The following is a 13,287-nucleotide window of genomic DNA, read 5'->3' as shown; positions in this document are numbered from 1 at the left end:
GCAGTCGATACTTGTTTCAAAAATCAATAACAACTCACAGCAGAGCAAACTTGCAATCATTCGTATGATAAACAATAAGGGTGAATTTCCTCTCGTCACCTGGTTGATATGTCGAGGGAATAATATAGTGTGCAATGTTTGCTTGCAGAGACACAGTAAGGGAAGCAATTCTTTGGAATCCCCAAGATGGAGTTTTTGCATAAACGTTTGAAGGTTTCATGGCTCCTTTAAACACATGAAATCCAACTGCAGCCAGCTTACCGTCCTTTTCTTCTTGACAGAGTAAAATATCAACCTCACAATCTTTCTGAGCTGTCACCAAACACTTTGGATTGTTCCAAAAAGTGTCCACATTGTTGGGGCAACCACCAGCTGAGTTGGCGATCCATTCACTTTGAAGTGTGACTCTCTTGTACACAGAACTTGTGGCCAATTCAAGAGAAATTTGAGACTCTGCAATGCTTGAATTTCTTGGCACATAACATCGTATTGTAAATTTTTCCATCAAAATTCCAAGTTTAAAGGTGCATGGAACAAGAACGTAATTCTTTCCAGTCTCCATTTCGAATGTTTCCTCATTAATATTTTCAATTCTATTTACAAATGGAAGAGGTGGAGCTGCTTCTTTGTTTTCAAAAACGGGTTTAGTTTGTCCTTGATCGTTACCCTTGAGAATGTACATTCCTAAATATTCGAATGGTTCTTTTTTCTGCTCGATGCTGACTCGCACCCTTATTTTAGAGATCTGTTCACTCTTAATGTGTAAAATATATTGAGGATTTAGCAACCACCTCCAAGAATTCATACATCCTCCACTTGTTGAATGGTCAAAGGATCCATCTATGCTACGGACATGATAACATTCATGCTCTGGAGGAAGTAGGTTTAGAGAAAATTCCCTCACTCGTTTGTCCACAAACACCCTCAATATGAACTTTCCAACCTTTTGCTTAAAGTATACGGACGGAATGATTGTATATCGACCTGCACTGAGTTGTTTGAATTTTACAGTATTTTCTCTACTATACTCGAAGGTGCTCTTAAATGCAACGTTTGCCTGTTTAGCAAAAAAGCATCGATGCATTTCTCCTTCCGATCTCATAACATGGAAGCCAATCGGAAAATCCTTTTCTTTGGATTCGCCAAGATATTTCGATGAGTGTAACATTAAGCTCACAATTATATCGCTGGTGTCACTAATGTACAAGTGAAATTGAGGGCCCTTTCTGGAATCTTGGGTGTTGGCAGTGAATAAACCTTCTCCATTAAATTGACCCCAACGGGTCGTGCTTTGCCAGCTTTGTGCTCGATTGGTTTCCTTAGGGTCTGTGAATGTTTCATTTGGGTCATTAATCAATAGACATACATCTAAGTTGGTGAAATATTTACAAAAATCTTCGAGGCAAATATGAAAGGTTCCGTCATCAGAAAAATTGGGCTTTACAATTTCGGTCACCCTGGGATTTTCTGCCCATTCTTTGGAATTATCAGACCATGCTCCGGTCCATTCACCTCGTGCCCAAGGGTTTTTCAACCGAACTAACCTGACATTTCCAACCTCAAAGCACTGAAGAACAGCGTATGCATGACCCGCCATTAGTCCAGTATCTGCAATTTTGGCTTCTCCTCCTGACGAGGTTGCACTTGCGCCTAATAAGGCTGATTGATTTGTTCTTCTATTGAGATAGATCCACAATTCGTCTAATGATTTTTTCTTAATGTCCACCATCTCAGACACGCCCGATGTCATGTCCACTAAAGCATTTCGGACAAATCCTCCCTCAATAGATGCATATGAGCCATAAAATTTTGCAAATGCTTTCTCGATTAGAGGAACCCATAACTCATTTGGATCAGAACATTTTCCAAACACTAAATTTCCCTTAATGTCACAAGGAAGACGATCGTCGATAGTGACATATTCCCACTGTCCATCTCTAAAGAATCTAAAAGTATATTTTCCTCTCGAACGATGCTTGGGGAAGGAAACAACTAATTTTTCAATCCAATCTCTTCTCTCTGATAAGACACAGAGAGCTCCAATGAACCAACTACCATTAAGAATACGATCGTTTGGAATCGTGCTCCTTAATAATAATTTACTTACCAATCACCTAATCCTCCTTGAGTAACGTCCTGTGTCGATGCATCCCCTACAAACAGAGATGGATTATAAACACCATTAATTTGATGAGGTCGGAGCCAGCTCTTGATCCGTTTTGCCCCTTATTTTGTCATTGTAATATCCATTCATTCCATTCATTCGTTACTGCAATCATTGGAGCATCTCTATACTACTCACCTGGTGGTGGCTTTTGATTCGGTTTATAAACACTGGTCATATCTGCTGGAAATTCCGAATCTTCAAAAGCTTCCTCACTTTCATCCATAATTGTTTGTAATTTTTCGAACGGAGGAGGTTCTTCTATTTCGTAATCCCGAAACTATTCATTGTTGAAATCTCTTCATTTTGATCAAGATCTTTGAACATACATTAAATTTGAGGCTTTGATTGTTTGACATTTTTTTTGCTTTATCTCCTCAATCTGTGCATTTAAGGGAAGAGTTTTCAAAGGTCGACATATATGGAGGGCTGCTGGAGACACTTCATTGAACATCAAACAATTGTTCATCTTTCAACTAATTGTAAATATGGTTGGCAATTTTGGATGAAGAGAAAAGTGTACTTGATGTGGACCACATATTTCCTATTTGTCATGTATATCGAACAATAATAATGAACTTAAAGAACTGACTGTAAAAAACTTACCTCATATTGTTGAAACAAATATAATTTGTATTTATTAAGGAGAGAGAGTTCTTATTCGAGAGTGACACGAGAAAATGCTGTTTCCAAATCCTTGATCAAATCCTCAACGTCCTCAATACCACAACTCAATCTAATCAATGTATCATCAATTCCCAACTTTTGTCTCATCTCAACAGGAACTGAGGCGTGAGTCATAATAGCTGGGTGATTGACCAAACTTTCAACACCACCCAAACTTTCAGCCAATTGGAAGACCTTCAAGTTTTCAAGGAATTGTCTTGCTTGTGCGATACCTCCCTTAATCCAGAATGTAACCATACCACCAAAACCAGTTTGTTGTTTCAATGCAATATCATATTGTGGGTGAGCCTTTAAACCAGGGTAAACAATTTTAGCAACCTTTGGATGATGTTCCAAGAATTGAGCAACTGCAATAGCAGCCTCTTGATGTTGTCTCATTCGGACGTGCAAAGTCTTTAAACCTCTGAGAGCCAAGAAGCTGTCGAAGGGAGAAGGAATAGCACCCATTGAATTTTGCAAGTACTTGATTCTCTTGTAGAGTTCTTCATTGGCAGTAGCACAGACTCCCATGACGACATCACTGTGACCATTCAAATATTTGGTAACTGAATGCATGACAATGTCGGCACCAAAATCTAATGGTCTTTGGAAGTATGGAGACATGAAAGTGTTATCTACAATAAGGATAGCCTCTGGGCAATATTGCTTTCTCCATTGATGCACTCTTTCAATGTCGGTAATACGTAAAGTTGGGTTCGTTGGAGTTTCTAACCAAATCATATTAGTCTTATCGGGACGAACAGCATTCTTGAACTCATCTTCCTTGTTCAGATCAATGAAAGAGAATTCCAATGTAAACTTGGAAGCAACTTGTCTGAAATAACGTCCAGTACCTCCATAAACATCATCAACAGAAATAACATGATCACCAGCCTTCAACAAATGAAGCAATGTAGTTGTGCATCCGAGTCCGGAGCTGAAGGCACAAGCATATTTACCATTCTCCAAAGCAGCTACGCATCCTTCAAAGGCATCTCGAGTTGGGTTGGCTGTTCTCGCATATTCGTAATGGCCTGGATAGTGTACACCTGGAGAGACTTGAGCAAAGGTTGAACTCAAAGAAATTGGTGTAATCACGGCACCCGAGTATTTATCTGGTGTTTGACCAGCATGAATAGCGTCTGTACCAAAGTGAGCAAAAGGAGCAAGGTGAGTGAGTGTGTGTGGTTGTTGAGACATTTTTTGAAAATCTGGGCGATGATGATGGACTGGCTGGCTGTTTATTTATCAGGTCATGAGTTCAAATGCGGTCTTATTTTTTCTTTTGAAATTTTCTGTCGAATGAAAATTTTGTTTCCAAAGAGATTTGACCCGAGATTGGAAAATTGTTGTAAGCTCGAGATCAGTTGCGAACCTTATTGAGTCAGCTATTGATTAAACTGGTTGCAAAGCTAATATCTGATTGTAAATTTTGAGGTTTACAGTTTTAAAAAGAGTGTTATGTGCAGTGAACAACGCTCTTCTGATCTCTTACTCACTCAAAGCTAACCTTTCGAGAGCAGTTTCCTTGGTCGTTTTTTGCAAAACATATCTCAGATTTGAATTAATTCGTTCTAGATCATTGTTCATAAAGTCGTCTACCATGGTAATCAAATCTCCATGTTCTTGCAAAATTGATTCATCTTGCACATTAAATAAGTTAAACATGATCATTTGTTGAGATGTGACATAATCACCACCATTGTCATTTACCAATGTCATTGTGGGTTGGACTCTTCTCAATGCAGGAAGAGGACTCTCTCTAATTCTAAATTCGAATGGCTTTCTTCCATGCAATGTATCCGCATCAGAAATCCATGAAAATAGGGCACTTCCGGTAAACTTATTGAATGGATTGAATTCTAACACTTGTACTGTTAAGCTATCTAAGGTGGTTGGGGGTTGAGGAGGTGTTTCTTCTTCGTTTGCGATGGATATATTGTTTTTCAAAACCAAAAAATCTAAAACACAATTTTCATAAGGGATTTGACCTTTCTTTTCTTCAAAAAACTTTTGAATTGCTTCCAAATAGATATTCTTGTTTTTGTGCAAATCTTCAAAATATAAGGCATCAAAATATTGTGATAATGCACATAACTTTCTTTCATAGACAAAACCTCTAAATTCCAATCCAATTTCATGATGTGAAATCCATTTTCGCATTGCAATATATACATTCCAATCGACTGGGTCTTTTCTGTGCTCAAGAGCAATGGATAAATCTTCAAAGACTCTATTAGAAGTGGTCATCATTTCCAATGCTTCAGCTCCACTTTCAAATTTCATCACTCCCACTTGTGACTCAAAAAAGGATATAAATTCATCATTTTGCTTCTCTTCATTTGACAGCAATCTATTCTCTCTGTATTGCATGGATTTTTCATATAACTTTCTTTTCAATATTTGTTTAATTTTTTGTGTTGAGAAGGCAGCATCTTTTGGAGATCTTGTGTTCAATCGAATAAAGGCACATGAAACATCATTCTCTTCATCATAAAATTCCTTCTCATTTTGTAACAAGTCATCGATTTCATGTTCAAGATTTTTCAGTAATTCATAATCTTGAAGAGGAATCATTTCGGAATTTCCTTTTTTCAACACTCGACGTTCGCACTGTCTTTTTAAAACATTAGCTTGCTCTTGTGAAATGGTAATAAATTTAGTGAAAGGAGTAAATTCTGAGCATTGATGATACCATTGATCAATGTCGTAATCAAAGCCATAGCGTTCACGTGCCCTCAAGAAATTCAATGAAAAAGGGATTCAGATTCAAGTCAGCCCACTGCTCTGTTCATGCAAGAGATTAAGCTGCGGCATACTTGAAGTTGAATTGTGCTGTCACGAGACTCCCAAATATTATTTTCCTTTCAGAAAAAATACAATCATTGAAGGTCATACATTGTATTGAATATTAAAACTGAACACCAAAATCAACATCCTCTTAAAATGATCAAAGCTTTTACGGAACAAGTGAATAATACAGATCTTAATGCTCCAACAAAAGATCCAAGAGCCGTTTTCCTTCTCGGAAATGAAGCCGTTATTAATTCAATGTTGCTGAATAATGATTTTTCAAATGAACATCCGAAAGAAGAATTATTTGAATATCCTGATTTAGGTGCCCATCCATACTTTGGTCATATTTCTTTGGAGAAATGGAGATTGAAACAATGTTTGGAGTTGGCAAATGAAAGCTTTCATTCATCAGGGCGAGTCATGTTAGTGATCGGTGTTATTGGCAGTAGAATGAATAACACCATTCGATGGTTGGGCCATTCCGTATCGTTTAATGATCAAGAATTGTTCAATATCTCTCAGCTTGAGAAGACTTGGAACTCGTTAGGATGGACCTTAACAGAGGAGAGTAAGGAAAAGGGGTGGACGTTGAGGCGAGACTGTGAAAGTATGAAGCTTATCCATTTTGGAAGAGATGAAGAAATTCTAAACCCATCTCTCGAATATAAGTATTCTGAGAACTATGAAACAATTGTCGATGAATTCATTAACTCTTCAGTTGAAATTATATCCAAACTTGGAGCTTATAATATTTCCAAAATACTAAGCTTTTTGGATATTGATACAATCAATATGTGTTACAACTCTTGTCGATTGCTGAGAAGGTTGTTGGATTCAAGGGACTTTATAATGAGCCATATCCAAGAAAAATGCGTCACTCTTCCAAAACGGTTTACAGAATATAACTTTGAATTAATAAGGGAAAAAACCATCCCAGAGATGAAAGATATTATTTTTAATTACAGTAGAAAGCTGTCCATTATCAATAATTTTAGTATAACCTGGTTGAACGGCGCGTATTGGAAGAGAGAGAATCGAAGTGACAGCCCATTTAAAACTGTGGCACATCTCGCACATGTTTGGTGGTTTGACATTACAGGAAAGATTACATTGCTAAAAGGACACTATGAAGTCTTTATCATGTACAAAAATACAAGCTCTTACGGCCGTTATCATCGTAGTAGGTTCAACATTCGATGTCTTCTTATTGAGGATGAACAAGAAGAAAGAAAGGCAGATTTTTCTAATTTATGCAGCTCTTTCGTAATGGACGCTGCCCCCCTCAGTTCCAAGCTTCATAAGTTGGGAGAAATTAAAACAGAGACTGCAAGAGAAGATTTTCGTTTCACAATTTATGATCATGATTGCAGCACAATCAAGCAAGATATGGATTTTGATTATTTGGAGTTTGTAAGAAAATAACGGAACCTTATATGGCCACACCATTATAAGTTGGGTTTTAATTTTGTTGTGAGCTACTTCATCAAATCAGGGAAATGTTCACTCAATAATTTGGAACACTCATGCTTTAGCTGGTACGAGTTGTAAATGATTGACAACTCGTAAACTTCCTGAACAATGCGTGAATTTTCATTTTCAGACGGATTTTTCAATCCTTTTGGCAGCTTTACGTTCTTCACATATTCCACTATTAACTCTTCCACATATTTTTTGAGGGGAAACAACAAGTACATATCTGCAGCAACAAATATCTCAACCAAACATTCAACAGGAATGGCATGTTGTGTAAACACTCCCAATCCTCCATAAATATACTTTGTGATAATAAATAGCGAAGTGAACGATAAATTCTCAATGTGAAAGTTTTCTCTGTTGATAATGTGTTCGGTGCCATTGGATTCGTCGAGCACTGTTGGACATTCGTATTGAAACACCTTTCTTAAATATTCGCTTCGTGCTGCTAGAATGCATTTGTGCACAGATAAATGACCCTTTCGGACAAATGTTTCGACAGCCTTTTTGTAGTATTCATTCGTGATGCAGGAATCAATTAAATCACATGCCACATTCGGTATAATATTAAGATCTGAAAACATTCGTTCAGATTGTTGAAAAGCATTGCAGAAGAGATCATGTTCGACACAATTACCCTTCGATAGCAAACTAATTGGTTCATATTTGAGAGGTGAATTGTACGGAGACATGTTGTACAATTCCACACAGTACATGTCCACATCAATAGAATCATAAAGTGAATTAAATTGTGATCCAGATAGGATACCCATTCGTGAAACTTTTTGTGAAGGAAAAGTTTCGGAAATCATTTTAAGAGTTTGCTTTGAAGTTGGATTAGAAAGACAGGATCCCAATTGATTCATATTTCTCACAAGTTGTTCCTCACATTCATCAATAGAAATTTCTAATGCTTTTGCTTGTTTCTCCATGAAATCAACGTCCTGAGAGAGTTTTGAAAATGTGTCTGTATAGATAAATTCCAAAAATTTCATTAATGCCAACTTGGAAATATTCTTATCCTGTCGAAGAATGTAGTAGCCAGGAGTGGATATTTCATGAAACTGATTCTTTTGCTCATGGTTGGTACGACTCTCCCATTTCACAAAATAATCTAAATTTAAAAATCGTGTGCCAGTTCTAGAAGCCACTATAGAAAAGTGAGCTCTGATGTCAAAGTCTTCGAGTTGCAACGTCATATTCGAACTTTTCATATAATTATTAAAATTGAATTGATTCCATTCTTTGAGTTCAGGAATATCCAAAACAGCAATAAACACATCAACAGTCTCACTTCCAAAATTGTCAACTAGTTTCATTTCTACCGTGACCGTGGAATCATTAAACCATTGCTTATTAGCACTCGTGAGTAACATGAAATACTCCTCATTCATGACTTGATCATGATGTAAAACCGTCATGGTTTCACGAATGTGATACAACAAACTTTCCACATCTGGATTAAATAAAACGTCGACCTTAAATAATGTTGATTGAGTTCGAGCGGTTCGTCTCGCTTTTGCTAAATAACTCTGTTCAATGCTCCACAAAATGTGAAACATGGAGTGTGAATTGAGGACTAAACGTCCACGAGAATATTTCGATAATTTAAAGAAAATATAACTCAAGGTGGAAAATAACTTGTCCATGATGATTTGACACTTGTCGTCACTCGATTTGGATTCTATGCTTGGCAGTAAACGAAAAGCATGGAGACATATTTTACATGCATGGTCTAGTCCTGAATACAGGAAAAAGTAATTCTTGTCCTCGTAGTGAAAGAGTAAATTTCCACAACGATGAAGACAATCTTCCAAATTCACAATCAAATCATAATTGATTTCAATGCTCTCTTGCAATGCAACATCTTCATGACTGAAAAACGTTCGTAAAAATTCATCTTTGAGCTGTTCCAATTTTTCACATCGACGCTTCCATTCTGAATTGAGCACTGGGGATTGCATTTTCATAAAGTAGTCAAATGCTCGTTGACGATAAGAGTTTGGAATTTTCGTCAACACTGCGGAGAGAGATGGTCGTGATGATGTGGTGGTGGTGCCATTCGAGGAAGAAGAACCAGCTGTAGTAGTGAATGAGCTACTAGCACTCGTGCTTGTAATTGTGGAATTCTTTTTTCCTCCTCCACCACCTCCTTGATCTCTCAAATATTTGGGAAGATGAGATTGTGAGTTTTTCTTACCCATGATGGTTGTTGTAGGAGGAGAAGCGATTCAGAGCTGGCAATGAGAGAGAATGGATCCGAGACTCGGAGATATAGTTGGTGTCAATTTTTTTAAAGTTCTCGAGTTCGGTTCAACTCAGGTTCATTATCAGAATGGATCCAGGATCAATGTGGAAATGAAACCAAAATCTCAAAAGAATGAAGAACAAGGTTACCATACCAATATGGGAGTGATCGAGCAAATTTACAAAAGTTCGTTCAATCAAATGGTCTTTTCTAAAAAGTGGGAACAACGCAATCTGAGAATTGTTTTGATACAATTTCCTGCTGAAAAGCCAAATTAATGGTATCTGCAACAGAACGAGCCATTTCTAATCGTTGTTCATCCACAACATCGAGATTTTCCTGCTGAGCATCCACCAATAACTTTCTTACAAACTTCACAATTCGTTTAGCAGCAAGTAAATTCATGTCGTTTGCAAGTTGATTCAAAATTTGCATGACCAATTCAACAAACAAGTTGGCTATTTCTGCATCATTGTAAAAATCTTCTTCATTTTCATGAAACCAACTGTATATGGTATCTTGAAGTAACGAAGTATTATCAACTTGTTGTGTTGAAAATAATAAAGTCAGAGATTCTTCAGAAATGGTCGAATGTTGTTCAAGTTTGACCTCTCGAATGTTTTCAGCAAGCTGCTTTTGTCGTTCTTGTTTTTCCTTTTCTCTTTTTTGCTTGGTAAGGTCATGGATTATTTCACGTTTAATATCCCAAGGCATTTGTTCAATGAATGAGAAAGAAATGGGTTGATCGTATCCTCCTTTTGCAATCTGTATACAATTTTGAGATGGAACAAGTTCATAATTATTGAATCATTGAATACATACATTGTCTAATTCGCAATATTCATCCATTCTAAAAGCATGAGCATCTGTGTTGTCATGATTGTGTTTTTTTGATTTTTTCTTTCCAAAATCATTACTCGTGTGATAATTATTGTGGTGTTTTGCATTCTGATGGTCATATTCTGATGGTATATCCTGCGGTGGTTCTGCTGTTTCTGTTTGTGCTTGATTGAGGTATTTTGTTAATGTTGAGGATCCGTCCTTTGCTGGCTGATAATTATTCAACTTTTTAATTTGAATAGCGATGCCTCTAAAATCTTCAGGCTCAATCTTTTCGAAATATTTGGCAATCAGTTAGTGAATATAAATGTGCAATGGCCGGCATTCTACGTACCTCAAATTGTTTGTACAAGTCTTTAACCTTTCTTGAAATCATGTCTACATCATCTGTAAAGTAAGGAACGGAACAAGATTTAGAGAAATTGTCACAAATGCCATGGCCAAGGAACTTGGTTGATTCAATAATTCCCTCTCTCCGTTTTTTTACCTTAAGCACAATCTCCTTTCCCTTAATTTGTTCGCTTTTCAGTCGTCCACTGATTTCCATGGACAATTTATCTATAAACTCGTGAACTTGTCGAAGTTCAGTAAACCTAATTCCATAATTTACCTCAACCCCGACAGATTTCCTTGCAGAGTCATCAAAAAAGCCTCTCTTGTCAACGCCTCTCAAGTAATTGTAAAGAGTTTCTCCTTTTCTCTCTCCAATTAACTCCTTAATTTCTGTCAATGAATACTTTAACAGCTGCGCGCATGAAAAGACACTCATTTCATTGAAGAATTTTTTGGTCTTCCATCCAACAGTGGGGATGTCTTCAATATTCAATTTTTCAATGTGTTTCACGGCATCATTTGGATGAAGAAAATATTGACCATTTGGTTTGGCAACTTTGGTAGCCATTCTTGCCAAGAGTTGATTTGTGGACATACCTGCAGAGGCAGTACATCCTGTCTCTTTTTCAATCTCAGACCGAATAGATGAAACAAACTTTTCCAACTCTTCTTGGGTTCCATTCTGTAATTCATTGGATATCTCAATATACGCTTCATCTATGGACATAATTTTCACTCGTTCACAATGATTATTCAGAATTTCATGGACCTTGGAGGCGGCTTCTTCATACTTTTCGAACTCATAAGGTACAACAATTAATTCAGGGCACAATTCACGAGCTTGTTTCGACCACATTCCTGCTCTTACTCCAAACTCTCTCGCACAATAATTAGCCGAAGAAATGTCACTATTTCCATCATTTGAGTATGACACAGCAATAGGTTTGTTTCTAAGTGAAGGATTGTCTCTCATGGCAATTGAAGCAAAAAAGCAATCCATATCAATGTGAACCACGTAGAGGCCTTTCTTCTCTGTAATAGATCCAGATGGATTTGTTTGCTTTTTCTTGTTTCTCCACGTGCTAATAAAGTGCAAACGACTGTTGTTCATGTAATGGTCAATGAAATTTGGATCGTTTGCAGCACTTTTTGTCAGGAATTCTTTGTTTGAATGCTTGCCATCCTTATTGATATTTTCAAAATTATTGGGAGTTGTGTTGTTCATCAAGTTATTTGTAGTGTGACGATTATTCTCTGAGGATGTGGGCGGACGTTTGGGTGGAATAAATTTCTGGTGAGGTGGTTTAGGTGGAGCATGAAATGATGGAGGTTGAATGAGAGCATGTTTCTGTTGCAGTGGTGGTACTGGTTGTGCTGATTGTTGATGGCATTGTGCCGTCTGTGATGGCTGAGTTTTCTTTTTGATTTTCACAGTTGATCTGTTGGTGGTGGGAGTAAGGGCGAAATTAAATGGAATTTCATCCTTTGTTTGATCACATATGGTTGATGAAAGCGACGCCTCAGAAATATTACGTTCTGAATGAATGGAATGAGAATTCGTCGTGGTTACATCATGATGATGTCCACTACTGCTACTTGTGTCTTCAATCTGTTTTTGCTGAATAACACCATTGGCAGAATTCATTCGATTCACCATTGTGAATGAACGCAAATCCTTGTGTTGAATCGTGTTTCGTGTATGATCCACAATGAGGTAATCCTTTACAGAAAGTAAACATTCTGTTTTGACACAATCCATAATCCATCTAGGATGTACAATAATTGGAGGATGTTTTCGTTTCATTAATTCCTTCAACCGGGAATGAGCCAACTCGCAGGCCAGCAAATGGGTTACCGAGCTGTCGAAAAACTGCCGATACGAACCACCATGTTTTGTTATTAAACCGACGAGGACCACATTCGACGGTTCCGTATATCCATCAATATTCATAATTAATCCATCAAAAAAGGGTTTTGCTGGTGGTGCTGTGTGGTTGCTAGAAACTTCCGATGAAGAAGAAGTGTTGTTGTTGTTGTTCGACGAGAGGGAAGATTGTCCTTTCCATCGTTCGTCCAATTTCATTTTCTTTACTTTGAAATAGTGATCTCTATCGGTCCATCCTTCATCGGCAAATAGTGTTGTAGACGCGTTGTTGTGCTTTTTATTGGACTCAGAAGAATGGTTGGGGTTACCGGTGTTGTTGATCATTATGCTATAATATTGATGATGAGGTTGTAAAATTCGTTTTTTGTCTATCATCACATTTGATGAAGGTTGATGCTACATTCAAACGATTTTTTTCTTACCGTTCGAGCAAACTGAAGAAGAAGACTTTGATCTCATTGAATTGGATATCAACGTCAAACTTTCGTTAAATGAGTTTATTCAGAAGAAGGTTTATCTCCTGAATGCGAAGATTTACTCAATTTATGTATCCATTAATTCTTATCAAAAGCTAAATGAAATAAAATCATTTGAAAAAATGAGTGATTTGAAACGAAAAGAACCTTCAGCATCTTCATCATCATCATCATCGGGATCAACCTCGAATAATACATCCAATGCCCCAACGTTCAAAAAGAGAAAACAATACATTCCATTGGAAGGAACATTAAATGCTTCGGGCGCTGATCAAAAAGTTTGGCTTGTTAAAATTCCAGAATTTATCGATCTTTCAAAATACAAAGATGAAGAAACCATGGGAACCGTACTCATCGAAGAAAATACCTTAACCAAACAAACAAATTTATCTCTTAACATTAATCC

General features: G+C 37.2%; 7 protein-coding genes across 7 annotated transcripts; 2 read left to right on the top strand and 5 right to left on the bottom strand.

Moving 5' to 3' along the window:
- Positions 1-34: 34 nt before the first annotated feature.
- Positions 35-2,523, bottom strand: FDP41_007051 (uncharacterized protein; the record flags this gene model as incomplete). The annotated part of the gene is made up of 4 exons (XM_044710754.1): positions 35-2,051; positions 2,108-2,225; positions 2,303-2,444; positions 2,494-2,523. The coding sequence occupies 4 exons, from the start codon at positions 2,521-2,523 to the stop codon at positions 35-37; spliced, it is 2,307 nt and encodes a 768-aa protein (XP_044558377.1).
- Positions 2,524-2,821: 298 nt separating this feature from the next.
- On the bottom strand, positions 2,822-4,030 carry FDP41_007050 (uncharacterized protein; the record flags this gene model as incomplete). Its single annotated transcript, XM_044710753.1, has 1 exon — positions 2,822-4,030. One exon carries the CDS (start codon positions 4,028-4,030, stop codon positions 2,822-2,824), a length of 1,209 nt encoding a protein of 402 aa, XP_044558376.1.
- A 291-nt stretch (positions 4,031-4,321) lies between these two features.
- FDP41_007049 (uncharacterized protein) lies at positions 4,322-5,407 on the bottom strand (the record flags this gene model as incomplete). Its single annotated transcript, XM_044710751.1, has 1 exon — positions 4,322-5,407. The coding sequence occupies one exon, from the start codon at positions 5,405-5,407 to the stop codon at positions 4,322-4,324; it is 1,086 nt and encodes a 361-aa protein (XP_044558375.1).
- Positions 5,408-5,776: 369 nt separating this feature from the next.
- FDP41_007048 (uncharacterized protein) lies at positions 5,777-7,048 on the top strand (the record flags this gene model as incomplete). Its single annotated transcript, XM_044710750.1, has 1 exon — positions 5,777-7,048. The coding sequence occupies one exon, from the start codon at positions 5,777-5,779 to the stop codon at positions 7,046-7,048; it is 1,272 nt and encodes a 423-aa protein (XP_044558374.1).
- Positions 7,049-7,101: 53 nt separating this feature from the next.
- Positions 7,102-9,303, bottom strand: FDP41_007047 (uncharacterized protein; the record flags this gene model as incomplete). The annotated part of the gene is made up of 1 exon (XM_044710749.1): positions 7,102-9,303. The coding sequence occupies one exon, from the start codon at positions 9,301-9,303 to the stop codon at positions 7,102-7,104; it is 2,202 nt and encodes a 733-aa protein (XP_044558373.1).
- A 254-nt stretch (positions 9,304-9,557) lies between these two features.
- Positions 9,558-12,729, bottom strand: FDP41_007046 (uncharacterized protein; the record flags this gene model as incomplete). The annotated part of the gene is made up of 3 exons (XM_044710748.1): positions 9,558-10,112; positions 10,170-10,457; positions 10,522-12,729. The coding sequence occupies 3 exons, from the start codon at positions 12,727-12,729 to the stop codon at positions 9,558-9,560; spliced, it is 3,051 nt and encodes a 1,016-aa protein (XP_044558372.1).
- Positions 12,730-13,003: 274 nt separating this feature from the next.
- Positions 13,004-13,287, top strand: FDP41_007045 (uncharacterized protein; the record flags this gene model as incomplete). Its single annotated transcript, XM_044710747.1, has 1 exon — positions 13,004-13,287. A coding segment is annotated over one exon (284 nt), but the record flags the coding sequence as incomplete, so codon positions are not given.

This window comes from Naegleria fowleri, assembly GCF_008403515.1.
Source record: "Naegleria fowleri strain ATCC 30894 chromosome Unknown tig58, whole genome shotgun sequence".
Classification (NCBI taxonomy): domain Eukaryota; phylum Heterolobosea; class Eutetramitea; order Acrasida; family Naegleriidae; genus Naegleria; species Naegleria fowleri.
The sequence above is the reverse complement of the archived record's forward strand: the minus strand, read 5'-3'. Positions and strand labels throughout refer to the sequence as shown.